Source organism: Cloeon dipterum, chromosome 2 (assembly GCF_949628265.1).
Source record: "Cloeon dipterum chromosome 2, ieCloDipt1.1, whole genome shotgun sequence".
Classification (NCBI taxonomy): domain Eukaryota; kingdom Metazoa; phylum Arthropoda; class Insecta; order Ephemeroptera; family Baetidae; genus Cloeon; species Cloeon dipterum.
In genome coordinates this window covers 27,577,714-27,604,485 of record NC_088787.1, presented here as the reverse complement: position 1 = coordinate 27,604,485, position 26,772 = coordinate 27,577,714, and the positions used below count along the sequence as shown (strand labels likewise).

At 40.5% G+C, this 26,772-nt stretch overlaps 5 protein-coding genes across 7 annotated transcripts; 1 reads left to right on the top strand and 4 right to left on the bottom strand.

The window, feature by feature from the left end:
- Positions 1-42: 42 nt before the first annotated feature.
- LOC135935918 (myotubularin-related protein 10-B) lies at positions 43-5,614 on the bottom strand. The gene is made up of 11 exons (XM_065478548.1): positions 5,360-5,614; positions 5,177-5,237; positions 4,987-5,123; positions 4,773-4,928; positions 4,596-4,720; positions 4,401-4,538; positions 3,764-4,071; positions 3,249-3,395; positions 3,017-3,189; positions 2,790-2,960; positions 43-2,317 (listed from the first exon to the last, which is right to left on the bottom strand). Exons 1-11 carry the CDS (start codon positions 5,414-5,416, stop codon positions 1,769-1,771), a joined length of 2,022 nt encoding a protein of 673 aa, XP_065334620.1. The 5' UTR covers positions 5,417-5,614; the 3' UTR covers positions 43-1,768.
- A 425-nt stretch (positions 5,615-6,039) lies between these two features.
- LOC135935436 (NBAS subunit of NRZ tethering complex-like) lies at positions 6,040-16,281 on the bottom strand. 2 transcript variants are annotated; one of them, XM_065477737.1, is made up of 39 exons: positions 16,144-16,281; positions 15,860-15,977; positions 15,642-15,748; positions 15,454-15,587; positions 15,273-15,403; positions 14,775-15,215; positions 14,690-14,713; positions 14,052-14,294; positions 13,775-13,999; positions 13,523-13,720; positions 13,346-13,471; positions 13,066-13,284; positions 12,921-13,013; positions 12,647-12,861; positions 12,499-12,591; positions 12,238-12,427; positions 12,057-12,188; positions 11,848-11,997; positions 11,534-11,691; positions 11,292-11,480; positions 10,930-11,238; positions 10,768-10,880; positions 10,540-10,715; positions 10,294-10,484; positions 10,101-10,221; positions 9,914-10,044; positions 9,581-9,828; positions 9,295-9,527; positions 9,027-9,235; positions 8,855-8,967; positions 8,226-8,641; positions 7,969-8,171; positions 7,802-7,915; positions 7,579-7,752; positions 7,363-7,525; positions 6,992-7,236; positions 6,814-6,937; positions 6,646-6,759; positions 6,040-6,589 (listed from the first exon to the last, which is right to left on the bottom strand). In XM_065477737.1, the coding sequence occupies exons 2-39, from the start codon at positions 15,935-15,937 to the stop codon at positions 6,302-6,304; spliced, it is 6,831 nt and encodes a 2,276-aa protein (XP_065333809.1). In that variant the 5' UTR covers positions 15,938-15,977; positions 16,144-16,281; the 3' UTR covers positions 6,040-6,301. The 2 variants fall into 2 exon arrangements, with proteins under 2 accessions (XP_065333809.1, XP_065333810.1); XM_065477738.1 differs by lacking the exon at positions 14,690-14,713.
- Positions 16,282-16,619: 338 nt separating this feature from the next.
- On the bottom strand, positions 16,620-20,637 carry LOC135935112 (protein lin-9 homolog). 2 transcript variants are annotated; one of them, XM_065477186.1, is made up of 8 exons: positions 20,495-20,637; positions 19,841-19,990; positions 19,362-19,777; positions 19,175-19,310; positions 18,805-19,089; positions 18,326-18,724; positions 17,269-17,454; positions 16,620-17,215 (listed from the first exon to the last, which is right to left on the bottom strand). In XM_065477186.1, the coding sequence occupies exons 2-8, from the start codon at positions 19,967-19,969 to the stop codon at positions 17,021-17,023; spliced, it is 1,746 nt and encodes a 581-aa protein (XP_065333258.1). In that variant the 5' UTR covers positions 19,970-19,990; positions 20,495-20,637; the 3' UTR covers positions 16,620-17,020. The 2 variants fall into 2 exon arrangements, with proteins under 2 accessions (XP_065333258.1, XP_065333259.1); XM_065477187.1 differs by lacking the exon at positions 20,495-20,637 and adding an exon at positions 20,088-20,365.
- Positions 20,638-20,734: 97 nt separating this feature from the next.
- Atox1 (Antioxidant 1 copper chaperone) lies at positions 20,735-21,589 on the top strand. The gene is made up of 3 exons (XM_065477190.1): positions 20,735-21,033; positions 21,148-21,223; positions 21,290-21,589. Exons 1-3 carry the CDS (start codon positions 21,025-21,027, stop codon positions 21,427-21,429), a joined length of 225 nt encoding a protein of 74 aa, XP_065333262.1. The 5' UTR covers positions 20,735-21,024; the 3' UTR covers positions 21,430-21,589.
- On the bottom strand, positions 21,585-26,632 carry Capr (Caprin). The gene is made up of 6 exons (XM_065477192.1): positions 26,478-26,632; positions 25,554-25,808; positions 25,054-25,365; positions 23,492-24,464; positions 22,938-23,150; positions 21,585-22,687 (listed from the first exon to the last, which is right to left on the bottom strand). Exons 1-6 carry the CDS (start codon positions 26,589-26,591, stop codon positions 22,581-22,583), a joined length of 1,974 nt encoding a protein of 657 aa, XP_065333264.1. The 5' UTR covers positions 26,592-26,632; the 3' UTR covers positions 21,585-22,580.
- Positions 26,633-26,772: the final 140 nt, after the last annotated feature.

The following is a 26,772-nucleotide window of genomic DNA, read 5'->3' as shown; positions in this document are numbered from 1 at the left end:
TACTCTTCTGGAAGCAAAGGTTATAAGAATACACACGTATAGTTTAATTTATCTTAATATTTTAACGCATTTTTTATTTCACGTATGCCATGTTACATAATAGTGCAAACTTACAACTTTCGGTAAAATGAATACAGCAATAACAACAATACAAATTTGACAAATGAGAACAAACGTTTTGGTAGTTAGTTTGACATTGTTACATTTGAAGATCAAAGAAAGTAATTGGTGCGTCTACCTAAAATAATTTAAACTTTTCGTACTTTAAATTTGTCTAGCTTAAATAACGAGACTAGAAATGCTACAAAAACTTTGATGTTTAGCGATGTTTCTAATATTTATTACGCATTACATTTTCAACTCAAAACTCGTGCAAAAAGCTGTGCAACATCACAAATGAAATGGATAGAGGCGATTGTCTCTAAATTTAAACGCAATTTCTTGTTGGTTTGTTTTTGCGCAACAAATAGCAAGTCAATCGATTTGCCATTTGCCGCTTTACGTATTTTCTGCATTTATATTCTTGCAAAACGATACATGGTTCTTTGCGACCTAATAAATAAAATAAGCTGCCCAGGTGATGGGTTCGCAATATTTCTCTCTGTTAACATGTAGCAACAACAGGTTTTCAATTTTAAAAGATAGATCCATCTTCCGCGAATGAATGAAAGTTGTTTCAGAAGGCACGTAGCAAACTAACGCATTAGATTTTAAAATTTCCAAAATATGTATACGGTCTTCCTCTGTAATAACGACTTATGCTAGCATTTTATATCATATAGAGAGGTAAAATTTATATTCAAGAACTTGATATTTTATTTGATTAGCTCTGAAATTTGGTTTTAAGAGGTTGAAAATATTGTCGGCAACCTTTGTTAGTAAAATCTGTTAAGTCGACAACAAGAGATGTGTTTGAGAGAGAAAGAGGTATTTAGAGTGTTAAACTTCAATAACAGTATTACTTACTTTGTCACTACCTGTATGAGGATGAAACTGTCACATGAGGTTGGAAGTTTGAAGTAGTGCTCATGCGTGAGTAGAAGATTAAATAGATACCGTATTTTCAAACATAAATCCATAACAGTATTATGCAAGTGAATCAACAAAACGCTGCGCAGTCTTTTGTAAATTAATTGGTACGCCGTTTATCAATTGAAACAGTCAATCGATTGCTCCAAAGCTATTTCGTCAAACATAATTACTAAGTATGCAACATTTTCAAATGATTAATTTAAAGCTGGCGTGAAAGATTCTCAGAATGTGCATCAATTAAACACAATATGCAGAAAAGGATGAAAATTTATATAAGTTTTTATTATGTAGCAATTTTAATTATGTATGAAATTTTAAGTCTGTCAAAATAATACTAACATACCCTTCAAAATTTAAGCAAAGTCGGTGTCATGATTTCATTCAGCAAAATTTCGTAACTTTTTTCTGATTTGGCTAGGTTCAAAATATCCAAAACATTGAAGAGTTTATGCATCCCACATTGTTTGAGATATCTCTCACTGAATATTCAGTAGCTCACCAACATGGTGCTAAAATTGCTGCGACACTTTTGCGCTACGCAACAAGTGATAAAAAATTGACCAATTTACAAATTTAGAAATTAATTTTTGAGACACACTCTGAGATTGAATTACCAAGCATGGATTTGATCATCCCGCAAACGAGAAAAACCATCCAACAATCAGCTAACCAGAGTTACTCCGTGTAATAACAGTATGCAGCAATTATTGTCTTACAGTAGATCAGCTCCAGCAGCTCAAACGGCTGTGCTGAGGCTGTAGGTGGATTCGTTGAGGCCGCAGTCGCGCTCGTCCATCTCATCTTCGTCACCAAGGATGCTGGTGCTGAGCAGGACCTCGCCAGCGCTCACCGCCGAGTGGTGCATGAAAGGGAAAAAGGAGCCAGGGTTGTTTCGCAGGCGGTCGCGCAGCACGGCGCTGTCACACGCAAACAAAAGCTCCTCAGAAAAATTAAAGGGTGCCACGCGGTCTGGGCTGAGGCCGCGGCGCCACGCATCCGCCTTCTTTTTCAGCTCGATGATTTCGTCGGCCAGCAGGCGCACCTGGAAGTTGACCTGCACGCGGCCGCCGCCGCGCACCTCTAGCATCGGCACCCACCGGCAATAGCACTGCTGCCAAACCTCCAACGCTGACAGCCCGCAGCTGACAGGCAAAATGTGCAGCTTATTGCTTTGTGCCGGCGCCTCCAGCGCGTACAGCGGGTTGCGGAATAGCGCGATGTCCTCCGGTCCGTACTGTTCCTCCCAGTCCCACACTGACCGCAAGTGTAGAGGATTGTGGGCGTCCTGAAACACACGTTCGGACTGGATTGAATTCATTTGTATAAGGGTTGCGACGTGTTCATGTTTAAATCCATTAGAATGATAAATGATAGAACAATGTGAAAAATAACACAAGAAATTTACATCAGGATTAGGATGGATATAATTTTACTTCAAATCATAAGGAAAATCAGTCTAAAAAATTTCAGGAATCTTCTTAATAGAAAAATATTTAGAGGCTGGAAAAATAACCGTGCAATGAAAAAATAGGCTTAATTTAATATATTGCTATTTTCCATCAGATCTACCGTAACCATTTAAATTCTTTTGCATTATTTAGGTTGTATGATGTCTTAGTGAGTCTAAATTTTAACTACCGCTAATTTGACAATGAAATAAAAGGAATAACACAAATCATTACTGCTCCATGCATCACTTTTTAAAATGGAAGAAAAATTTAATTGCAAACAAAATTGGAAGATGAAACAAGATCTACCGTGACTGAGTAAGCTCTATCCCGTTCGCTGTTGAAGAGAAAAGTGTCGAAAATGCCCACGTGACAAGAATCCCACAACGTGGTCAGGTACGTCTCAGTGAACTCGAATTTGCCAGGAAATTGGTTCAAAATTTGCCACACGCAGTCCAGGAAGAGCAAAAACATGGGAGACTGAAAAGTTATATATGGTTAAAAACACGATTAAAATATTGTATGAAATTTTTAACCTGATCAACATCAGATTCGGCGATCAAGCCAAGTCGTGAGCAAAAAGGATGCCCAAGAGCGATCCACTCTTTTTGGATCAACGACTGGAAGCCCAAAATTGACCTGCATGATGGATTGCACATAAGCTGGACCAAACTGCTGACTATTGTCGACACATCGCGACCTTCTCCCTCTGCGATCGCAATGGAAGGTCGTTACAGTTGGACATATTTGCAACAGATTAGAGTTTACCTTGGAGAACAATCGTTTCGCCAGAGGCAAGCGCGTTTGCTGCCTGTTGAGCAATGGCCAAACAACCTGACACGTAGTGCAGCCAGCGAGTTGAATCCATCCTGCCGAAAAAGTCCTGATCTTGGTTCCAAAAGCGACTGGCTGATTCTGCAAATTTGAGAACACAAATATTTAATTCAAACAAATTAGAAAATGAAGTTGATGCACAAAATTCCAACATAAAACAGCGCAAAAGTTGGTATTAATTGGTTTCTGTGAGCAGAAAGTAAAACCAATCTTTTTCTCATTTGAAACGAAAAGGTCCTCCTTCCTTTAATATAGATTTGATAATTTTAACTGAACCTTCGTTATTAAAATAATAACTTGATATTGGGTGTTAAAGTTAAGATGGAGAAAAAAACTATTTTTGATTGACAGATAAGTCGGAAACTAACGATAACATAATATAGAAAATTTTCTTATTGTTTCCTGGCCATGCCAATAGTTTAGAAATAGAGGCCAAATGGAAAACCCACCTGGTGAGCATATGTCTCTGAGCTTGCCAAAGCTGATCTGCAGGTCTCTTGGTGTGGGTAGCGACTTTTGCAGGTCAAAAATCTGCGGCTGCCGCTTTTTGGGGTGCGCCTTGCGCACCTGCTCCAGCATTATGTTCTCCTGAACCCTGTCATTGATGCCAGGCAGCATGTCAGCCATACGCACAAGTGCTGCGCCCTCGGTTGTGCCCCAGCACCAAACGGGCGGCCGGCTGTCTCGAAAGTGTCTTGAGGCAGTCTCAAGCTGCCAGTCCAAGGCGCTCTCAGGAACCACGAAAAACGAAGGCAGACTAAACAGTAATTTAACCTCAGTTACAACATCAAAGTGTATTATTTATCATTCGATCATTTAAATCCAATTTATGTTTATTTGAACAGATTTAAAAGTTTAATTATCATCATCAAAGTTTCACAAAACATAAATATTGAGGCCGAAACTGGATTGTTTCATAATGGGAGTTTACATTTGTACTAATTATAGTCAATATGATTTATTTCTTAAATCTAATGGCCTAATGACTAAGGAGCTAACGTTTTGGAATTAAGATTAAAAGGCGTAGAAAATTAATGTTGTAAAATATGAACCAATCTTCACGTTCATAACTCTAGAGCGTCTTACTTTGCAGATAAGTTGTATAATGTATTTGATGACGTTATTCTCCATCCTGCGCAGTTGGAGTTTTTTAGCTCCCGCATCCAGTCCGACTGCTCTTGGAACAAGAGAATGTCGCTATGGCTTTTCCGCAAATTTGGTTCTCTGTCAACAAGATAATATTAACTAAATACCTTAAGCAAGCCCGTATGAATCATTCACCTGTAGTCGTAAGCAAATAAAAGGTGATGTCTACGGGGAAAAGCGTAGTGGAGCAGCGCATTTGCTATGTTTTTTCCGCTGTTCACACTGGAAAACTTGAAGCTGTATGTAAGGGTGCGCATATTCTAAAATATTTAACTATTAATAACAGGATCGCATTTTCTCCTTGAATCCCACCTTGCAAACAATCAAAAGCCCTTTAATTTTGCTGGAAACATTCTGACCACCGATCAGTTTCCGTTTCTTTTCCCTAGTGATATGATACACGCAGTCAATGTTGCACAAGCTCACATCAAACTCGCCGAGGAGCCTACTTTTCTGGCATTCAGGGCCCTGAAAAATAAACTTCGTCACTTTCCTTCTTAAATTCACAGAACAAGATATGAGTCACCTCCTTCGCCGTTGACACACAAGGGACAAAGGACAGTTTGAAGTTAGTAACAAACAGAGTTCCGGACCTGCCGTGTTTTCTCTCACTCAACGAAACAAACTGCAAAACGTTATCTTCAGCCGCTGTTACAGCTTCGCCTGCGAAAACAATCGAATATGGTGACTCTAGCCTAATAGGATCATTTTATTACCTTCAAGGAGTCGCGGCTGGCACTGCTCGACGTTCTTTTTGGTGCCATTCGGATCCAGTTCCTGCAAATGGACATTCTTTTTAGAAAACACAGCAGCCCAAACGTAGGAAAAACTCATTTTTCCACGCCCTAGATGCATAATTAAATTTCAAGGCTCGGCGTCGTAACGAAGGCATTATTTACCTCCGCTCCGAAGTGGTCTTCTTTGATGTCGATGTAGCTTTTAAAGCTGTGCGTCATTGCAGAAACTGAGGAATCACCGAGTAACGCGAAATTAAATTACATGTTCAAATGAAAGCAACAACTGAAATAACGCGATTGAGCGCTGACGACGGTTCCAACTTATGTTTACATTTGCATGGTGCTGAATTATATGCATGAAAAAGAATACACCTGCATTACCAATAACAATTGGACCAATTGCTCGCTCGCTCACCCACGACTATTCGGCGCTGCCAACCTCTCCGCGATCGAAATCAAGTGCTAGCGGGAGCGCAATGCGGAACTTATTCCCTTAATTAACGATCGAGATAGCTGAAAATTTCGTGATTTATTTTTGAACTTGCATCATTTCATAGGATAAAAAATGTAAATCATTGTATATTTTATTTTTTATACGATATAAATAATATTAATATTATCATCAAGTAATTTGATCTGTTACTTAGTTAGTTAAAATGTCGACACTCATGCTGTTATATCGACTTAATAGCTATTAACTGCAAGTTATTATTATTTGAGAAATTGTTATTTGATTTTATTTATTTTTTACTTCAATTTGCCACATCCAAAACTGAGTGTATATATACCATTGGAAAGGGGAAGATGCACAATTAAGTGACAGCAAATTAAAATTGATGGCGTGAATTTTAGAGGATGCGACCCTCATTATTAAACATTTCATATATATTTTGAAGAGTACAAAAAGAGGAACGACATGCAACAAAATTGAAATACATCTTAGCACAATACATATAATGCATAAGAAAAAGAGCACTGAATAACACCAGTTTCCTTAAAAACGTAGATAACAATTAAATTTCTAGAATTATAGGCTTTATAAATTAAGAATAAATAGTGTAAAAAAGCCAAAAATATTCCAATTCAATGCACACAAATTGCGGACTAATATTTGAGGCGAAATAGATGCCCAAGAGACCCCATTGTCATGGAAAAAGTGGAAAGGGCAGCAGGCACTCTTTTGGCCTGAAGTAGAAGGGAACCAGCTTCAGCTTTATGGCCGGCTCGGAGTAGACACTCAACCACTTCTTCAATTTGCTCTGTAGCTTCCTCTTTCAGCAAAAATGCCAGAATGTATGGATAAACTGGTGTTGAAATCACATTGATGACCAGATTCCTTTCCAGTAGCATTGTAATTAAATCAGAGTTCACAATCACCTCCCAGTCAGCATCCTAGAGAAGATAAGATTAAAAGTTTGTGTTTGCTTACAATGCCTATATCAACATGCCTCATTTTCAAACAAAATCACTGCCTGTTCCTTCAAAATTGCGTCTTCGTTAAGCAAGTACAGCTGCAACTTGTGGCCAATATCTTGCATGGGTTGGATAAGCTCAAGAAGCCCCTAGAAATGAACATTCCTTACATTAAGTATTTCTCATTAGTGCATTTGTACTACCTCTGACGGCATTGCTTTGGTCCTGACAATATCGTGGAGCAGTTCATAAATTTCTCCTTCGGAACATTCCCTAGACTCAAGCATTTTCGGCACCAACTGTGTCCACAGATCACTGCACTCCAGTCTGTAAAAAAACGCATCAAAGTCATGCAGCCAGCATAAAAATAAATATATTTACCCAGCAAGATGCCAAGCCTTAAGAACCTCACTGAGAGCTACCAGTTGTTGCCAGGACCTGGCCTCGTTCAGCAAAGAGTCAAACAGCTTGTTCCTGGTCTGCGGACTCTCCAGGTCTTCGCCCTTTACAGAAACTTCTTGCGAGTTTGGCCAGGCAGAAGCGAGCACAGCCTGCGTTGTGTACAAAGCACAGCTCTTTCCATCAACCTCATCTGCTGTGTCTTCTGTTGATTTCCTTGCGATTCTCTGTAATCAACATGAATATTAAATTAATAGAGGCAGGGCCACAAAAGAGCTGATTTCTACATCAACAAACCTCTTTAATTACATTTAAATTTAAGCTCTTTGATTTAACTAAAAATTTTAACTTACTGGAGTAATTTTTAATGCTTGCAGACGCACCGCTGGATCAATGTCAGGATCAGCACATAATGGTTCGATTTGAGCCTTGAGAAGTTGCTTGTCAAGCTGCAGGTCTGGCACTTCCCTGAATAGCTGGTTCAGTCTTTTTAATGAAGCACAAACAAGGTCCCACCTGAAATCTCGAAAGAAATAAAAAAAGTAGTGATGATTAAATTGTTATTTTACCGCGCCGACTCTCGAGCTTGCTGCAGTTTTTTCGTCAGGTAGGCGCTTAAAGAAAGGTCAGATGTTCTTAGTGACAGTAGGGTTGATACCAATGAGAGCGGCAAATCACAAAGAATGATCTCATCCACAATTATTTCCACTGTAGCTTCTTCTCCACGAGACATTTCCATGCGTCTGAGTGAAATAATGGGTTTAATAAGCAATTCAGTTATTTTTTTAATACTTTGCATATTCTGATGACTGAGCAGAGGTTAAGTTCTCCAAAACGTCAGCTGTATAGAGCTCCAGGTGGTCATTCCAAGTTTGAAGTTTAGAGGCAACTGCACCCCACTCCTCTCTAAATAAAAACTCATTTTTTAACAAAATAATCCCATTGCTTCTTTCACTTACATTTGCTGACGCCCCCGACAAAATTTAAGCATTTCTGCTAAGAACTCAAGCCTACAAATTCTTGAAATGTGGTTGTATGCGTCTCTAGAGAAAATCAATTCAGCAGCCACATCCTCAAACTCTGAGGCATTGAGCTTAGAAAAGTGCTCTTTGCAGATGTTGAACTTTCCTTGCCACTGCTCATCTGTTGAATTTTTCGAAACCTGTGTTCAATAATTTTAATATTGTGCTTTTAATGCATTAAGATATGTATCTACTTGAAAGAATAGTTTCAGCATCCACGCTCTGTAGAGTTCTCCTGGTTGAATTGTGCACCTGAGAGCTCCTGGCAGTGTTCTCAACAGCTTTGTCACCATCAAAATATTATCCTGAGTTAGAATTTTGGCAAGCATTGGAAGCACCTCATCTGGATTGGAGCTTAAAACTTTATAGTCAATGTCGTTTGAGGTAGCTTTGACTTTTTTAATCAGTTTTATGTGGTGACTTGGTGGCAAGCCATAGTAAAGGGTGGAATCACTGATTTTTTGAAGCACAGTGTAGTAGCTGACAAGACGCAGATGATCTGTGCCAGCAATATGAGGCAAGACCTGATTTTCAAGTTGCCCAATTATGTCTGGCGAAAGGTGCTCTTCTTGTTCTGTCACTGCGTCCATCAATTTCTCATGGTTGACTCCTGTTTTGTACAAGAAAATAGAAAAAAAGGCAAAAATTAATGTTTATTGTGCTAGCAAAATAAAAAGAAGGCCATGAAGTTAATTTAAAATTATTTAAAAATTTTAGCATTTTCAGAACTATAATAATGTGCCATCAATAAAAATCCCAATATTTGCTACCATTGAGAAGGGCGCTCATTTAGAACTAAGAGGATAAACTTTTGGAAACGCACCTCTTTCATCAAGCAGCAGATGAGTGAGGTAAGAGACCGCCAATTGTGAAGGAGGTATTTCATATTTTTCAGCAAGACTTTGTGCCAGTTCAAGTTGTTCAATGTCATCGGTCCTAGAATTGTTTTTATTTTTAAATAAACCTTGTCCTCTTTTTATGTGTGGTTATCTTACATGGCCAAGCCTATAATCGAGTCGTGTCTGTATTGGACATCATGAGAAAATCTTAGTGGATCAACTCCGCAGTTCAAGCTTTGCAGTTGTAGAGTTTGCAAAAACTCCCCTTGCAGTGCTATGAACGACGCGAGCAACTTCCTCGCTTCAGTGCTTATGTCTGTCGGTATGCAGCCTGGAATCTTGTTTTGGTTCACTAAATGTATCAACTGAAATTGAAACAAACAATTGCTTAAGCCATTGTCTTAATGGAAAATAACATATTAACCTGGAAGGGGTCTGTAAGAGAAGCATCACTTCTGGCTTCAAAATCCTCATTTGATAGCTCCTCCAGGCATACTTTTAGTGCAAAATAATATGCAGCAGTTTGCAAAGTGACAATTGAGCGAGGCAACTGCAGAAACAGCTCTTTTGCTTGGGAGAGATCTTTGAGTGAAGTTAAAAGACACAGCCCAAGGTGGAAATCCTCTGGCAACACACTCTTGGCGGCTTTCAGAATTACTAAAAGGGAGTTTTTATAAAATTTAATTACGAGGTTCATTATAATGCATTACTGTCATCATTCAATCCCACATCTTCCGTGTCCTTGTCAGAAATTTCTTCCAATATGGAAACTCTGACTATGGAAATCAACAGGTCGATGGTCGGGTCGATGGTTTGCATAGCAAAGCTGTCATAATGGTAGCCTAAGCCACTCTCGTGACACTTTGGGCCGTGTAGATTCGAGTAAAAAGTGTGGAAGCCTTGTGTAAACACTCTGTCTGTGATTGAGCTCCGCTCATTTCCTGTTTGAGGAAGCCAGCTAAACGAAATATTTGATAGTTTTAAAGAAATAATGAAAACATATATTATGCAATTCTTATGGTCATAAACCATTTCAAACTTACTCAAATGCCGACTTCCAGTAAGTCTCATTCCCTATGTTTTGAAGAACATTTCTTGTCTTGTTTTTTAGTACAGATGCAGATTGCTGGATTATTTTTGGAATGATTGTGAACTCTTTCCGTTCAACTTCAGGCTAAGAAGATAAAAAATAACAATTAACTAGGACTTTTTGATGAACGCAATATATACCGATGATAGAGCATCACAGAAATCATCATTGGTTGGACTCAAAGCGGAGAAACTGCTAACAGCACCATCAGCCATCTTACTACCAATGCGCTCATGCAGCATTTGCAACTCCAACTTTTGGCTAGAAAAGAAAAATATTTAAGTTGGATAAAACTATTTCATTGGCTGCAATTTGACTGCTTTTCGTTCTAACCTTTGTTTGATTAATTCCTGCATAGCTGACGGCTCACAATTCAGAGTGGCAAAAGCCAAGAGTCGACGCTTGACAGAAATATCAAGGTAGTCTTCACACTCTGAAAGCTTCCTTGCGATTTTCCAGCCAGAAGAGTGGCTTTTGTCCATCATTTTTTGACAGACGTCAGCGCAGCAGTTGTAATCATTCGCCTGAGAAAGTGGATCAAAATGGATTAAATGTGAGCAATTTTGTAAGTCAAATTACATTGAGAGCAGCTTCAGCAATGAGATTCAGCACTGAAGCCTCCCTTGCACGCGGATCTTCTTTGCAGATTCGCAGAAAGTTAGCCAATTGAAGAAGGCGCTGAGAATTTCTATAAGCGGTTGCCCTTGCTTTTAGACAGTCTCGCAGCAACTTCAGTTTGTTAGGAGTCAGGCGAACTGCGCATTTTAAATTTAAATAACTGAAAGAAAATCTACTCTCAAGTTAAACCTTGAATTGGGAGAGTCGAAACGCCAAAATCTTTCAAAATTTGCAGAGAGGCGATTAGGTCCAGTTCTTCTTTAATCTCATCGTTTTCATCAGTAATCAGCAAGAGGCAGGATCTATACATTCAGTTAGATAATAAATTTACTTAGGAGAAATATTCTGTACTTTGCATAGTCCATGCTGCTGTCTGATAGACTTTCTGACGAGTCAAAATACTCCCTAGATGCTTTCAATATCAGAGCGACACTGGTGTCATAGCGAATTTTCTGCTCGTTTCCCTCGTGACACTCACTTTTGCTGCACTCCATGATTGAGCCAGCATATCTAATGTTTGCCTTGTGTCCAGAAGCGAGAAGGGTTTCTGCGTAGATCTCAAAACATTTTTCAAGTTCGATACATGAAAAAACTTTCGCTTGCAGACTGAGCATATCTGTCAAAAGCGCGCTCCATTGAGATTGGGTCGCGGTTGGAGTTCTGCAAATCAAATATAACCAAAACGCTATTCAAGGAAGGCAAACATTCCGCACCTTTTAGTCAGTGATCGCGCCATTTGAGTCAAAGTCATGAAAGAGGACTTTTCATCACTGCCCATGTCTCTCAATTTAAATATCGGCATTGAGAGATTAGCATGATGACTAAGAATTTCTGCAGCAATAAGATGTCCATGCATTCTGTCTATTTGGTTATACAGTTCCAAGATCTCTTTGCTCTTTTCCCTGTGTTGAGACAAATAAGTTGCAAAGTTGATAATTAGAAAAAATATCCTTGCCCATAACTCTTCTCAGGAAGGCAGTTGATGAGCTGCAAGGCAATGTCAAGCTGATCAGTGCCAGGATAAGCGTAGATGCAGTCCAAAGCAAGAGACAATACGTCCTGCTCTGATTTTATGAGTTCACAAGGACTGTCGTTTTTAAAGTGACGAAACACCTAAAAAAACATCAAAGAAAATAATTTCATGTTCCCTATGAGAGCAAATTTATTATTATTTTTTTAACAAAGGTTAGACTTAACATATTACTTTGAATATTTTTATGTTAAACACTGCCTCAAATTTGTAATTTCAAGAATTATTTTTATCCATACCTGTAGAGGTAGAACCAAACTAGATCTGCTGATGTCCACTAGAAGGTTATGAAAGAGCTCAACTTTTCTTCCTGGCTGCTTTGCCTCACACCTCATCAAATGAGGCAGGAGAACACTTTTGCAATCACTGACGAATGAGTCTGAAGTGGACTGTAGACAGGGGAACAGTTCAAAGATTGTAAATACACGCGTGATTTTTTAATACCAACCTTGCTGACAAGCAAGTGCGCCTGTTCCAAATCATTATATTTCCGGAGACCGCTCAAACTGAGTTCCTCAACTTGAACTTCGTAGACCAGCATTTCAAGGGTTGACAGCTCTCCAAACAAACTCTCAAGGCCCTGAGGAAGATACTTGGTGATAAGAATTAAATTCACAACTTAGCTTTACCGGAACTCCTCTAGCTTGGCCAAGACTGATCAGACTGAGTGCATGGTCAACCATTTTGCTCCGCTCTTCCAATGCGGTAGCTCTGGCTACATACCACCTGCCAACGAGATCCTTGTCCAAAACTGGTTCTGCGAATTCCAACAGCGAAGGATCATCTTCATACATGATTTTCCCATCATCTTCCTCCATTCTGCAAAAAATATTCAACACAATGATATGAGCAAGAATATGAAAAATAGCATGGATTAATTCAAAGTTTACCTGAAGTAGAATGTTTCGCACCAATCTTGGTCCCTGAGAATATCAGTGATCCAAGGAACAACTTCTTCCTCGTCGCATTCAGGTAGCAATGATCTATTAAGAGTCTGGTTAGTATAAACGCTACAGGGGAAACCTTTCTCACAAATACCTATAATCATGAGGGTCAATTGTTTCAGGCAAGTTGGAGATGATTGGAAGCCTGTGCTTCATGAGACAGTGGCTGTGGTAAGTGAGCATGGTGCTTACAGCCTGCCAGCTGCCATTTCTTGCGAATTCAATTGCAGACTTCAATGGCGACTGCATGCGAAACTTGGCATAAAAGTCCAGGTTGTACAAAACATCACTTTCTTTGCCCAAAATCAGCTGAAATTATTTTTTATACCTTTATGGAAAATCTGTAACTTGAATAAACAAACAATTACCTCATAAGTGGACAGCATATCCATGTATCTCAATAGTTTCTGTCGACTTTGAATTATATCAGTCTGCTCCACGTTTAGATCCTCTTGCAAGAGCTGAATGAATAAATTTTAGGTATTTTATTTAAGCCATGAAAGAAGGAATTACGTCACTTGTGTTGACATCCTCATAATCCTCAGAATCCTCAACTGACTCTTTCAGCTCAAGCCCAGTCATACTTTCTTCGCTGCTAGTGGCAACAGAAAACAAAACTCTTTTGCTTGTGGCATGCAAGCCAAATTGCAAAAGTTCCCTCGCAGCAGCAGCGGTTTCAGGAACTCTCTCAGCGCATTCTTTCAGAACCCAAGACCTTTTACTAATTTTGCTCTGGAAAAAATGAAAATAAAACTTTCAACCAGCCCTAATATTCATGGAGTGGAATTGGTACCAGGTAGTCATGAATGGTAGCAACTGAAACTTTCTGACTGCGCCACTGCCTCTGGTAGACTAAATCACAGTCCAATCCATACGCTCTAGCAAGCTGCAGAGCCTCACCATATTCTTCATTGTCAATCTAGAAATTAGTGTTATTAAACCGGCTATGATAAGGTACAATTTGACGTGCTTTTCTGGAATAAAGTTCTTCAGGAGTTGTGCTTTTGAGTCCTAGCAATCGATATGTGCGTTTCATTATTTTTGGATTGGCCCTGGGTGGTTTGAATTTATCACTGTCAGTGGCCCAGTACAGGGCAGCTTTGACAGCTCCAGCACCTCTGCCCAACATAGAAGCGTCTTGACTGATATCAGCTTCATCACTGCTAATCTATAGCAAGAACAATCAAGTAAATTATAGGGTTTCTGAAGAGCTTTTATTTACCCCTTCGTCCAGTTCTTCCTCTTCCAAAGAGTCATCAAACTGCGACTTTTTCTTCCTGGTAAAATTTACCTCGCATTCCAAACTCAAAAACCCTTTCCCATCCCCATATGCTGCAGAAATTTGAGGACACCCAGCAAAGAACTCTGGAGACTCGCCAAGCAAATTCTGCAAGTCGGAGATTGAGCAAACGCTGACGGCACCTGAGTATCTTGAAATTATGAGCACCTAAAAACCATATTTTCAGTACAATGTGGACCATTTTCTTCAAAACAATTACATTTTCTGACCACCAGCAGATGTCCACTGGAAGGTAGTCAATGCAGTTTTCATTATATTTGGTTTTATCTTGAATTCCCTGAATTATTTGTGGGTTAATGACATTGTGGTCAGGTTGGTCGCGCAAGTTCCAATGTTTGAAGAGCCGCAAAGAGGGAATGTACCATAGAGATATAGCACCAGATGTGTGGATGCAAGCTAAATACTTTCTCTGAGGCGAAACTCGCATTGCCAATACGTCGCTCTGTAAAGAAGAGATTTCAAGAATAACACACACAACAGATCAAAATCACAGGGTTCACCACCGTCAACAAAAACTAAATTTTCAAATTTATGCAGAAATTTTAAGCAGCGAGGTTTTTGCAAAATTATATGTAATATAAGAGGATTAAGACAAATAGACAATCAAGAGTGAAACGTTTGGAAATTTTAATGTATGACATAATTATTATTGCTTATGATTATTTTAAATTTGACGAGGTCCAGGTTAGTTCACTCTCCTGACTACCAAAATACTCCATTTGGCTTAAAACCAATATGAAGTATCCATTAAGTTTTATTTCTACAGGTTATCTACAAAAACTTAAAAACTCGTTCAACCATTATTTAACACTAAATAAGAATTTAATATTAAAATACTTCAGCTTTTGATTCCTCCGAGGGCTGCATGAAATGGGATAAGTTACGCAGATTAATGTGTTTTTTTGCATCAAAGAATAAATACCTGCTGACTAGATCGGAATGAAGGTAGCCAACTCAAAATGCCTCTAGGGCCCTGGATGTTGAGCAGGTCTTCCTCACTTGAGAACGCCGGACTGTAGTAAGGGTGGTCGCTGAGCACTCTCCAGGCGGAAATGCCTGCACTGCTACCCCTTCCCTTCTGGTCCATCTGAATATCGGAGGGACCAGCGAGCAGCAGGAGGTTTCCTGGTTGGAGTAGACTGACGGTGGTGATGCCATTCCTGTAGTATGATGCAAAGTTGAATGTATGGTGTTCTCGGAAGCCTTCAGTTGGGGACACCAAAAAACTCCTCAAGTTTCCTTTGTAGTCAATGGCGATTAGCTCGTAAGACCACTTTGGACTCTTGACTCTGTCCTCCAGGAACAATATCCCACTGATTGCTTCATTCGCGTTAGGCCACTCTTCGTTTGAAGGAACTTTAGGCTACGCACAATTTATTAGAAAATATATTTTCCCTTGTAGAACAATAACAACAATTACCTCAATGTTAAGAATGTTGCTGCCAAGAAGGTCATAAAGACCAATTTTACCAGAGCTGAAAGCGCACGCCAGTAAGCTACAGTCTGGGCTCCAAACTGCTTTCCTGTACTGTGGAAAGTGATCTCTGGCAACTGGTGATTTTATTTAGCTCAATGCTTATAGTTATAGAAAAATTATATACTTGACGCTTTTCCAATTACGGAAGAGTATTCATCTCTTGAAGTTCTGATCTCCAGCATTGTATCTTCAATGACTGCGACAACTTTTCCATCCTCACCAACAGCAAACTGCCAAGGCAGTCTTGCAGAAATTAGTCTGCGAATATGATTATCCCTTAGGTAAAGAGAGCAAAACTTATGTATTTTTTACCTTGCAATTTTATCATTTACTGTCTCCGCCCTTGGGATCAATTCTTTCAACATCCATGGGTGGGTAGCAAATTTTACCAGTTTACTTTGAGGCTTCGTTAGCTTCAGCTGAAACAAGATCAATTTTTATTTCATTGTTTCCATCTACAAAACAAATCAGCATTTATCGTTTTTTATAAGGTCTCCATTATATATACATATAAATATGCAGGTACCTACCAAAATCTCTGGTTCTCGAATCCATTCCGAATAAACAAGAAGCTCATACAATATGCTGTCAACTGGCTTCTGACTCATCTTTGCTTATGTATATTAACAATGACTCTCCAGTTTCTTTCTAAAAATGTTAACATGCAACAATTGAATACTTTTGCAAATACATACACTCAATTTAGAAGCAGATCGTAATACAATCAAATTATTGTATATGTATGTACTTAAAATCATTTAAATAAATGAACCATTTTGATAATGTATTTCAGATTCAGAAACCCCTTTCGTACCTATATAATTATATTATCTTTATGGTCCAAGCATGTTTAGATTTTTTCTTTGGCCGAGGTTCAATGAAAAATTAACTCAAACACGGACAACAGAAACCACGTCAAATCGTGCTCTAGCACCAGCTGTTCAGAGTAATAACAACATAATCCTGGCGACTAGCGACGTAGCAGCCAATGAAATCCACGTGTAGTGTATGAAATTTAAATCCGCCAATCACGTGAAGACAAAAACGGTAGAGCTTAGACTATCTTACACTTCCACTTTCCACCACAACTCACTGCGTTGTCCTATCTACTTATCTAGATGATAAGGCAATATTTTTCAAAGGTACCTTTACTTCGGCTTCTGAAGAATGAAATGTTTTGTAAAACAGAGCTTTCCATTTTAGCAGTAGCAGCGTCGTCAATGCTTCTCTAATGTATGTTACAGACGCTTGATAGTCAAATAATTTCGGGTGCAAATGGATTAAAGCAGATTATGCAGTGAATATCAATACTCTTTATTATATAATCGCCACGCACATCATCTGACAAAATTCACGGTTGTGAAGAAGTATGAAAATAACAGCAATCCTAGAGGCTGTACAATAATTATCATAATTATACCAGCTTGTACATGGGATATTAGTTTATTATTTGCATTATTTGCGAGTTTTCAACAGATAATATGACTCAGACAGCAACTGTGTCAACGACATGATGTTTGTTTGAACTATTGATAGCGGTTGCAGCAAAACCCACGGATCCCACAGCATTTATGATAGTGATTTTTACAACAGTGTTTGCGCAGCATAGATCGCATGCATTGATGCAACAAAACCCAAGAGAACAAATTATAAAATAGGGTCTTCACCCAGGCCCTCACTCAGGGTGAAAACTATGCTCGCTGGGTAAGAAAAGGAATAAGCATTCCTCGGTGTCCCATACCCAGCTGAATCTTGTCCAGAGGGTCTTCAACACACTCCTTGAAAATCTTCAGCGATGCAGGATGCAGCGTCTGACGCAACTTATCAACAGTCTCCTGCAGAACTTGCAGCTCGAATGCGTTGTCTCCTTCAGCCAGCACCAAACCCTGATATGAAAAATGTAAACTGCAATTTGAACAGAAGGCTCATAAATATTCACCTTCAACTGTAGCATGATGCTGGTGAGTGAAGAAATCAATTGCATGGAATGGTCACTGGTGACCATTTGACTCTGCTTGGCCTCGTTGTGACGAACCACAACAACACGAGCTTCCTCTTCACTCAACTGGCGCAATGTTGACGGAGCCACGGCAACTGCAGATCCGACTGTTTCGTCCATGGAAATCTTGAGAAAATTCTTACGTTATTCAGTTTGCAAAAAAATTCAACAACTATAGAAATAATAATAAAAATCAGTGTTTAAATTATTGTGTTTACTAACCTCTAGAGTAAAATAAATCTCTAAATGATACAGGGAAACAATTAAAAATTATTTGAATTGTAGGATAAACAATTTGTTCACCAATTTGCATTAATAAAAAAGACCTTGCTACAGTAAAAAATTTAAATTTTGTCAAATTTCTCCAAAATTTACAAGGCTTGACCGTTTTCTTGGCATATTTCGATTCTTCTCGTCGAGATCTGTCCAAAGGTGTATGCCACTTTTTGGAGAAACTTTTCGTTTTGAAATAAAATCGGATATCAAGTAAGGAGACAGACCTTACTATTAGAAAAGAAAGCTAATATTGCAGCCACTCTTGACAAAAATTTACAGTGCCACTTAAGTCAATTTTGGCTTTAACTGAATTCTAAGGGAAGAGTTCCTGCATTGGCAACAAGGCTTTTGCAGTATCAATCTTCTTTTAAAGAAGAATATTTATTTAGAATCTTTGGAAGTCCAGCCAATTCAGAAGAATTAATGCTGCTGGTGCTTACACAGTTTTTAAATTAATCAAATAAAAAGTATCCAGCTCCCAGCTCAAAAGAAATATCATTCTGGTGTTAGCTCTTGTTTTTATTAAGCTTATTGATCAGTCCATTTTTCTTTGAAACATGCTTCCTGGTATTCTTACATGAAAATTAAGTTTTTTTTTTTATTGTAACCATTCAGGTCTTTCTAACAACTAAGAAAATGAGAGTTTCATTTCTTACCAATAGTGAGGTTAAATTTACAGTCTAATTCCTATCACGTCATGAGTTCAGGTCTATTTGCTTACCCCATCACCGCAGGTTTCCTGCATGGCCTGCAGCAGGTCTGAAAGGGCAACGTTCAATCTGTCCAGCTCAAGGACAGAGATGGCATAACGCCTGACGAAGTCTGGCGGGAAAGGTATGCCCATAGACACTCTTCGTTCCGCCTCAGTGTTCATATCCCTCAATGAGTTGACTCGGAACTGCTTGATCTTGAGGATCTTCTGCAGACGCACAACCGTCTCAAGCAACTTAATCGGGAATCCGCCGGTGGCTTCTGTGTTCTGGGGCTTGTACTTGGGCGCCATCATGGGCGTCTCCATTTTCAACCGAGACGACATCTCCGTGGGCAAACTGCTGTACGACCTAGGACGCATGCGGGCGGCTATGCTGGCCACAGATATCATTTCTGGCTGTTCGTTCGACTGGAAAGATTGGCCATTTGTTAATAATGCGACTGTAAAATTGTCCATGAAGTGGAACTGAAAAATTTAGGGGCCCTTACCAGAACTTCATAGTCAGGGATTGAGTGGGTGCCAAGACCCTGCCGATCAAAGGTGATTCGGTAAGTGTTGTTTGAAGTGTCCACAGCATCGATGGAGCCAGAGAAGAGACCATCTTGTGGTCTGCGCAGACGAGCTGTCACCTTGGTGCCAATGGACAGCTGTAGCGGAATTTCGTCAGGAAGGTCCTTGAACATGGCCATGTCTGTGGATGCCTTCCTCTGCTGCAGAGCTCTGATTTTGGTTCTTTTTCTCTCAAGCTCCCTCCGCTCTTCATCAAAGAAACTCTGCAATAGATCAAGATGTAAGTACTTGCAAAACTCTATTCAAACTCAAGTCGTAACAAAGGAGCGAAATAATTTAGACAAGTACCGGAGAACAGCGTCTTGGCTTTCCCATCATTCTTCTGATTTTGCACCATTCAACTCTGGATAGTTTTCTCGTCTTCAGCTGAGGGAATGATTCCTTCAGGCAAGTCATGAAATCATTATCTCCTTGGAACAGCGGCCTGAAAATATTATCTGCTGAACTAGACTTGTAAAATTAAAATGCAAATCACCTGTCAAGGTTACTGTAGAACCACTCGTAGCACACCCACTTGTGAGCCTTGGGTAGCTTCAGCAAGTTTCTCAACCTAACGCCAATTTTTTGAGCAATTTTCTTGTCTGGAGCGACAAACGCATCTGATGTCATTAGAGAAAGGCTCTTCATCTTTTTTTCTGACGGAAGTCTGTTTTCCTTCTTCTTGGGAGGCTCTTTTTCCTTTTCTTTCTCTTTAACTTCTTCTTTTGGCGTCACAGGGGTGGAAGGCTGAACCAACTTTGGGGTGGACTTAACTGGTACCTTGGGTGTTGTTTTTGTTGGAGTGGGCTTAGGAGCAGGAGATGCTGCAGGTGCTTTTTTGGGAGACTGCTTTGTAGGGGTAATGATGTCGTCATTCTCATACAATCGGTTCTTTTTCCTTATACGCTGAGGCTGGAAAATAAGTTAAATTACCACAAAATTATACACAAAATAATATGAGCAATTAAGTTTTACCATTCCACGTTTATTCAGCACAAGGGCAACAGGCACTGCCTTTTCTGCCTTCTTTGTCTTTTTGCTCGTACTGGGTGACGGAGGATCTTCATCTTCCGAGTCTTGTTTCATCCGACGTTTTGAGCTCATTTTGAAAACAGCTTAACACACCTGGAAAATCAACAAACAAGAAATATACATATCGGGGGTGTTTGTGTTACTCGTGTAGGCAGCTGTGTATTAACCATATGATATCAATCGCGGTTACCTATTCCCAGGGATCTAAGTTTCCTACTCAGGGATGAGCAATTTTCATAATTTTGCTGCTGTTGCTCAATTTAACGAGAACCGATGCCGACATTGGCAATCGATGACGACAGCATAAGTGCAGAGAACTGATATTAACTGGTCGAAAATTGAACTCAGTGTTAACCTAGGACATCATAACTTTTTAGTCAGCAAAATATATTTTAACGCCGGATAAATTCGTGAGGAATTTCGACGGCAAAACTGCTGCCGTGTCCGCAAACTTGGATAACCCGCCAAATGTAGATACAAAATCTCCCGGGCTGACAGAGTTCAATGGCGATCCAAAAAACAAACAGCAAGTCAACCGATAATTCGTTTTACCACAGAAATGGTTGTGCAAGAATCAGAGGAGTTTATAATAATCACCTTTAGATCAGAATAAGTGATCAAAATCGCTTGGCACTGTCGGAAAGGTGGCTAAAAGCGTCAGACATCCGCCATTTTAATGTGGCATTTCAAACGCGACGCGCCGCACCAGCCCGACTAGCCGCAAAAGCGATGCGCAGACACTTTGTTGCAACGGCAACAGTGTCACAGCAGTGGTGCCAAATTAAATGGGCTGAACCCAAGGGAGGCAAGGGACACACCCCACCCACGACAACTTGGCACTTTTTTGGGAGCCGCTGCTGCATGCTGTACTGCTTCAATCCATATCCATAGTACTAAGGACTAAGGACGGTACTTACATAGTACCACACGAACCAAATTCCCATTAAACTACCACACGGCACACACATTGCATCGAAGATTTGGCCACTTGCTAAGGAGTTCAGGACTCAGGACTAGCTAGTTTGGCGTTAGGCTTTATTCGAAAAGGGAGAAGCGGCTATCTGCCAACGCTTTATTTGGTTCGATCAAATTATTACAAAGGACGTCTGAAGGGCCAAAGCATAGAAATGACGAAGGTTTGTGTATCTATTAGCGATAGATATTATTATGATATTCATATTGGCGCATTTTATATTGATTACACATATACTTTTTAGATGAATTGAGTAACTTTGTTTAATTTATTTCAGGTTCATGAATTCACCGTTGTAATGACCTGCGAAGGTTGCTCCGGTGCAGTGGAGAAGGTTCTTGGCAAACTGAAAGGTATTTAGTAAAAGCAAATAACACACAATCCAACAGAAAAATTTAAAAAAATTATTTTATCTCTAGATAAAGGAGTCGACAAAGTTGAAATTTCTTTGGAGAAACAGCAAGTCCTTGTGACGTCTTCGCTTGACGCTGACAGTTTACTGGAGACCATCAAGAAGACGGGAAAGGCTACAACTTTTGTTTCTACTAGAGATGCTTAGATGACTCCTATACTCAATTCCCCTTCTTCCTCATCTCAAAAATGTTTATTTTTGTTATACCAAAGTTTCTATTATGTTGCTCTAGTTTTTACAATTTGCGATGTTGCTTTCTTCCTGCTAACAAGTAATGAAATAATGGAATAAAAGACTGTTAATTCAGCTTACTGCATCTTATTTATTGAAAGCATGAAAGTTTTTTCAATTAATTTTGAGACACTTTCATTAGTGACAACAGAACAAACGTGATAACGAAATAAATGCCTGGACACAGAAAACCCACAGCAAGGGAAAGATGGTAATCGAAAATGCTAATCAACATTTAAGTCAGTCACACTTTGCGTGTATTTGTGAAAATAAATGTCCACGTATTGAGATCTGAATGCAACAGATTTAGTTAAATGAGTTAGTAATTTGTATTATTAGTTACTAAATAAACTTTACGACACCTAATAAAAGTAGAAAATGGATGTGAAGAAAACTTAGCAATGGAATAGTTGTGATAAAAAATGAAGGGGCTTCATAACTGCCGAATTTCACAGAGGGGTCGAGATTCCAAAGATTTATTGAAGATGTAAAATTATTCCTGGCCAAACGACCGACACGGTCGGCCGGGAGCTAAAGCTAGTAGGAAGTGGCAAAGATTTGCACTAATGGTTCAAATCTGGACCCCTCCGAACGATATTTGGGTGAAGTTGGATGGATGGGTTTTACATGGGGGTTCACCTTAAAATTATCTTCATTAATAATAATACTTAAAATCACTTAAGTTTGCGTAATGAAATTTTTTACATATCGACACCATCTCTTTCACTTCACATTTGTGTTACAGGTGAACTGCGTCTGCTTCTTAAATATTTTTTTTTCATTTAGGTCCATCAATTGTAACAATGAATGAGTAGCTTATGTGTACTAGTCATTTCATTTTTCACGTCATTGAGAACGATGAGTTGCAGTTATTCTCTTTGTCGAAAACAGGCGACTTCTCTCTCGTTTCAGTGTTTATTCAAGTGGAATCCTCATGGGGTCAGAGCATGTGAGGCGGAGGAGAGGTTAGTTTTCGTATTTAAAGATGGAAGTTTGATCACGAGTTGTTGCCCTCAGTGGTTTTAAAAGATTTCTCCTCCGCGCCACTGTGCGTTTGTTTGTCTTAATTACTGTTGCTGCTTCATTGGCTGCTGCTGAGGCCGCGGATTCTGGTTGCTACCCGGGGCCCCGCGCCCACGCCCAGCACCTCTGTAAGGACCGTTGGGCCTGGGGGCTACAACAAAATAAAATTAAGGTCAGCCATTTCTGAATTGAGCGTAGAAATAAAATATATATCATTGCGATAACAATGTGTGGTTATGTTTTAAAAAGGTTTTAGAAAACTTATGAAATTTTAAGTGGTTTGTAATCAGAGGGCATTAAGCTTTAGTTCATTGACGCATGATGCAAGATGACATTGAACGTTAAGAATTCAAGCATATGGCGGCAAATATCTTAAAATTGCTATCAAGTCGCTGGCTTACCTCTCCGGGCTCCACTGTTGTCTCTGGGCTCCTGGTTTTGCCACTCGCGGTTATCCTTCCACTCTTTGGGTTCTCTAGGCTCCCTGAACTCTCGTGGTTCCCGGGGTCCATCCCTTGGTGGACCCCTGGGTCTGAAGTTGCCACCCTTGTGCTCAGTCACGCCGTTTTCGTAGCTGCCTCTCTCACCATCCTGTTTGTCCTGACGATAACCTCCTGTGCAAATGCGAAACATGATTAGCAGTTTTTCTAGAATCAGAGCCTAAAAGTATCTTGACTGTGTGCAGGGTGGAGCTCCTAAGAAGATTAGATTGCAAGATTTTCAAATGGGGGATATTGTTAGAAATGGTACTGATTTCAATGTTAACTTTTCAATGTACCCTCAATGATTAGTAGGAAATGTAGTAATAAAGATGATATTAACTGAGGCGAGTAGTAGGCTAAAACTCCTATTTTAGATTTCAAAATCAATAATGTTAAATAAATCCATGTGTTGTACACCTCTGGTACTTCTTTAATAATCGTATAATATATTAAATAAATCCAGCTGTACTCACCAGGTCTGCCTTGTCCGTTTTGCCTAGGTCTGCTTCCATAGCCGTTGCGGTCAGCTACTCCCCTGCCGCGGCCACCTCGGCCGCCGCCCTTGCCCCTGAAGCCACTCCTGTGCTGCTGGTCGTCACTTGCATCGCCAGCGCCTCCATTCCACGTGTTGCTCTCCTTCTCCTGCTCCTGTTCCAAGGTGGGAATTGGCTGGAACTGGCTTTGCTGCATTTTCTGCGGCTGCTGCGGGGGGAAGCCTGGAGGGCCGTTAGTGAAGTTTTGCGGCTTCTGTGCAAGGCTGCTGTAAGTGGCCGCCTGCGCGAAAGAGGTTGGAGCGACGACAGGCTGCTTTGGCTCTTCTGGCAGCTGCATCTGCGTCACCTCTTCTATAAAGGTGGGCTGCGGAGCCGCTGCTGGATACGGCTGCATTGTGCTTTTCGGGGAGGACGATTGCGGGTGCACTGGTGGTTGCTGTTGCGGGACCTGGGCGATTACATGGAAACTCTGGTTGGTGAACGTTTGAGAAGGAATGGCCTGGTGGAATTCTGGTTGGGGCACGGCTGAGGCGGCAGGCGCAGATGGCGGAGGCGCCAAGCCGGGCGGAAACTGGGGAATCAAGACTGGCGGCGCCTCAGCCTCGATCTGAGACTCCTGCAAGAAGTCAAAAGCGCTGTTGCTCTGGCCAATGACGTCGTTGATGATTTGGCGAGGAGGCAGGTGCACTGGCGGAGGAGGCGGCGGTGGCTGCTGCTGCTGTTGCGGGGGGATGAAGTGCAGAGGCGCTGCCTCTGGCGCCTGTGCAACAAAGTACGGGGCTTCAGCAGGCGGCGCCATGAGAGGAGTTTCCGTTAGACTTGGCATTTGGTTTGTGGGGGACAGGTTGTTCTTCAGCGAAGGCGAGCTGCTGATCTCCTTCTTGATAATAGCCGGGTCAACTAGGGTATCTTCAATCTCAACCACGCTCTCTTCCTCTGGTTCAGGTTCTTGCTGGAATTTTTCACACAACATAGTGACAAATTAGATAGGTGAAATGAATTTCTAGTTTGGTATCTCATAAAAAGACATGGCTTCAGTTTCTAACCTTGTTAATTTTGTACTGGCCATAATTTACACCGAATAAAATGCGGCCTTAATTTTGTTTAAACACCATTTAGAAACTATTATTGCTTTTCTGATTCACTAGCGCAAAACGTTGTAAATATGAAATTTCAAAGTTAAAAAAGTGGTGCTGGTGACTAGCAAGTGGAGCAGTACTGCTGATGATGTCTGCAAGGCCGAAATAGACGCTGTCAAGTACGAGAGCGTGTGATATTTTTATTTTTCAAAATTGACTAAACAGCAGTTCAAAAAGGATATTTTTTCCCGCAAAACCAATAAGGTCAAGAGCATGTTTAAAAAAAATTAATGCTATACTTTTGTTTCAACAATTTACATTCACGTGAGTTAAATGTATTAAAAAATCCTGGCTTGGCCATTTTAGGGAAAAGCTCAGTCAGTCTTGCCAAAAGTCCAAGTAAGTTTATCAAGTTCCTACGCTCTAGAGGAATCTGTCAAGCTAGGTACTTGCCTGCTCAGCTGGCATGGGGATGGTACTGATATTCTTGGCATTTCTAAAGTAGTCGCTGTCGTTGAGAGACATAAATAGAGCGAAGATGTCAGCGTAGCTCTTGGTAGTTGATTTCCACTCCTTCTTTTTGCGGTCAAGCAGGTTGACCAGGAATTGGGCAGCACCGTCGATACCTTCATTAGTGGCGGAGTCATTGGGCAAAATTAGCAGGCTGACTTCATCCACGAGGTCCAAGTCTTCCTTTGACAAAGTGACGGCACCGTTCTTTCCTGCCAGGAAGTCAGATCTCACCACGTCGTCAGTGAAGCTCTTCAGCACATCCTGAATGCAAAATTCAATGAATAAAATATTTAGAATCCAAATACTTATTGTTTTGCTAAAATACACTTATGAAATCAAAATGCTAATCTTATGAGGTCTCTAAAACGTACTAATTAGAATTTAAATTAATTGTAACTCCTCTATAAATTATTTCTTAGCTTGTGCTAAACATTTAAAATATATCAAACCTGGATTGTGATCAAATCCTTGGTCCTCTGCATGTCTCGTTGGTACCTCTCAGACTGCTCCTTCGCCTGGTCCTTCTTTTGCTGCTTTTTTTGAATCTTTGCATGGTCCAACTCGAGTTGCTGGATCTGCTTCACAAGATCGTTGGCAAAGACGAGAGTCTGGATGACTTCGTCGTACTTAGACACTGCCGATTGCTGCTCGCTATTCAGCTCCTTGCCATTCTTCTGCTCAGCCTTGTAAGCTTCCAGTTTTACCTGCACACGTACGGAGTACAGCGTGAGAACAATGCCCCCGGAATCGATAATATTTAATCTCAACAGGCATTACTCATTTCATTACGTTGAGTGACTCATGCAGCGTCAAACTTTTAGCCTGCACTTTGCACGACGAATATCAATAATGAAATTGAGTTTCCGTGTCAAAAAGACTTGGATAAAAAATGAAAACTTCCCACGTGAAAATGCACGTGTTGCAATTTAGATAGTCTGCATTCAAATCAGGTGAATGCGTAAGTAAGTAAATTATTATATTCATTGTTCGCGGCAAACCATTGATGCGGAAGTGTCGGCAACACAGAACACACGCAATATACCATAATGCCATACACATAAATGGGCTCTGAAGTGGCCTTGGATAGTGCGCCTAATCGTGCCTTTCACGCGCCGGCGTTCGGCCGCGCCCGCCGCGTGCTGCCGATTTGGCCGAAAGCGAATATCTACATGCGTGGCCAATCCCCGGGCTAAAGAGAATATCCGACCGTCGATAGCCGAATCGAAACGGTCTAGCCGAAAAGGCCGACTACTTTGACAAGTAACGAACAGAGCACATGGCGCATCCGTAGGCAACATGGCGACGACGGGAAGTGAATATTCAAAAGGCATTTTCGGTGGGTTTTTCGGGACGCTGGCCGACGATTTTTATACCTTTCGCTTCTCCAGATTCCGCTTTTTGTGCTCGATCATGGTAAGAACCAGCTTCAGTGGTTCTACCACCTCCGTCGAGGATTGTTTCTCCAGCTTCGCAGAGGCAGAAGGCATCCTTTGTCTGGCAACAACTCGGATGGAAAAATGCCGTATCGCGCAAGGAGCGAGCGCAGGGAAACAAACGACGATCGCCCGCCATCAAAAGAAAACGAATGGGCTAGGCTATAGCGCCATTTTGGATTTTAAGATAACTAACCAAAGCTATCGCCTGGGGTAATTGAAAGATGGCGTCTTA

Bases quoted from the DNA above. Each gene is read 5' to 3' on its own strand.
- LOC135935918 (XM_065478548.1), bottom strand. From the start codon at position 5,416: ATGACGCACAGCTTTAAAAGCTACATCGACATCAAAGAAGACCACTTC. The intron at 4,072-4,400 runs GTAAGACGCTCT...ATTACTGTTTAG, and splicing joins TTATACAACTTATCTGCAAA to TCTGCCTTCGTTTTTCGTGG. The intron at 2,961-3,016 runs GTTAAAAATTTC...ATAACTTTTCAG, and splicing joins CCGAATCTGATGTTGATCAG to TCTCCCATGTTTTTGCTCTT.
- LOC135935436 (XM_065477737.1), bottom strand. From the start codon at position 15,937: ATGAGTCAGAAGCCAGTTGACAGCATATTGTATGAGCTTCTTGTTTAT. The intron at 7,916-7,968 runs GTAAGTGAAAGA...GTTTTTATTTAG, and splicing joins TGTCGGGGGCGTCAGCAAAT to AGAGGAGTGGGGTGCAGTTG. The intron at 6,938-6,991 runs GTAAATATATTT...GTTTTTTTACAG, and splicing joins AAGGCTTGGCATCTTGCTGG to ACTGGAGTGCAGTGATCTGT.
- LOC135935112 (XM_065477186.1), bottom strand. From the start codon at position 19,969: ATGAGCTCAAAACGTCGGATGAAACAAGACTCGGAAGATGAAGATCCT. The intron at 19,090-19,174 runs GTACTTGTCTAA...GATCTATTGCAG, and splicing joins AGCCAAGACGCTGTTCTCCG to AGTTTCTTTGATGAAGAGCG. The intron at 18,725-18,804 runs GTAAGGGCCCCT...CAATCTTTCCAG, and splicing joins TCCCTGACTATGAAGTTCTG to TCGAACGAACAGCCAGAAAT.
- Atox1 (XM_065477190.1), top strand. The intron at 21,224-21,289 runs GTATTTAGTAAA...TTTTATCTCTAG, and splicing joins GGTTCTTGGCAAACTGAAAG to ATAAAGGAGTCGACAAAGTT.
- Capr (XM_065477192.1), bottom strand. From the start codon at position 26,591: ATGCCTTCTGCCTCTGCGAAGCTGGAGAAACAATCCTCGACGGAGGTG. The intron at 25,366-25,553 runs GTTTGATATATT...TTTTGCATTCAG, and splicing joins AGGATTTGATCACAATCCAG to GATGTGCTGAAGAGCTTCAC. The intron at 23,151-23,491 runs GTGAGTACAGCT...GCATTTGCACAG, and splicing joins AAACGGACAAGGCAGACCTG to GAGGTTATCGTCAGGACAAA.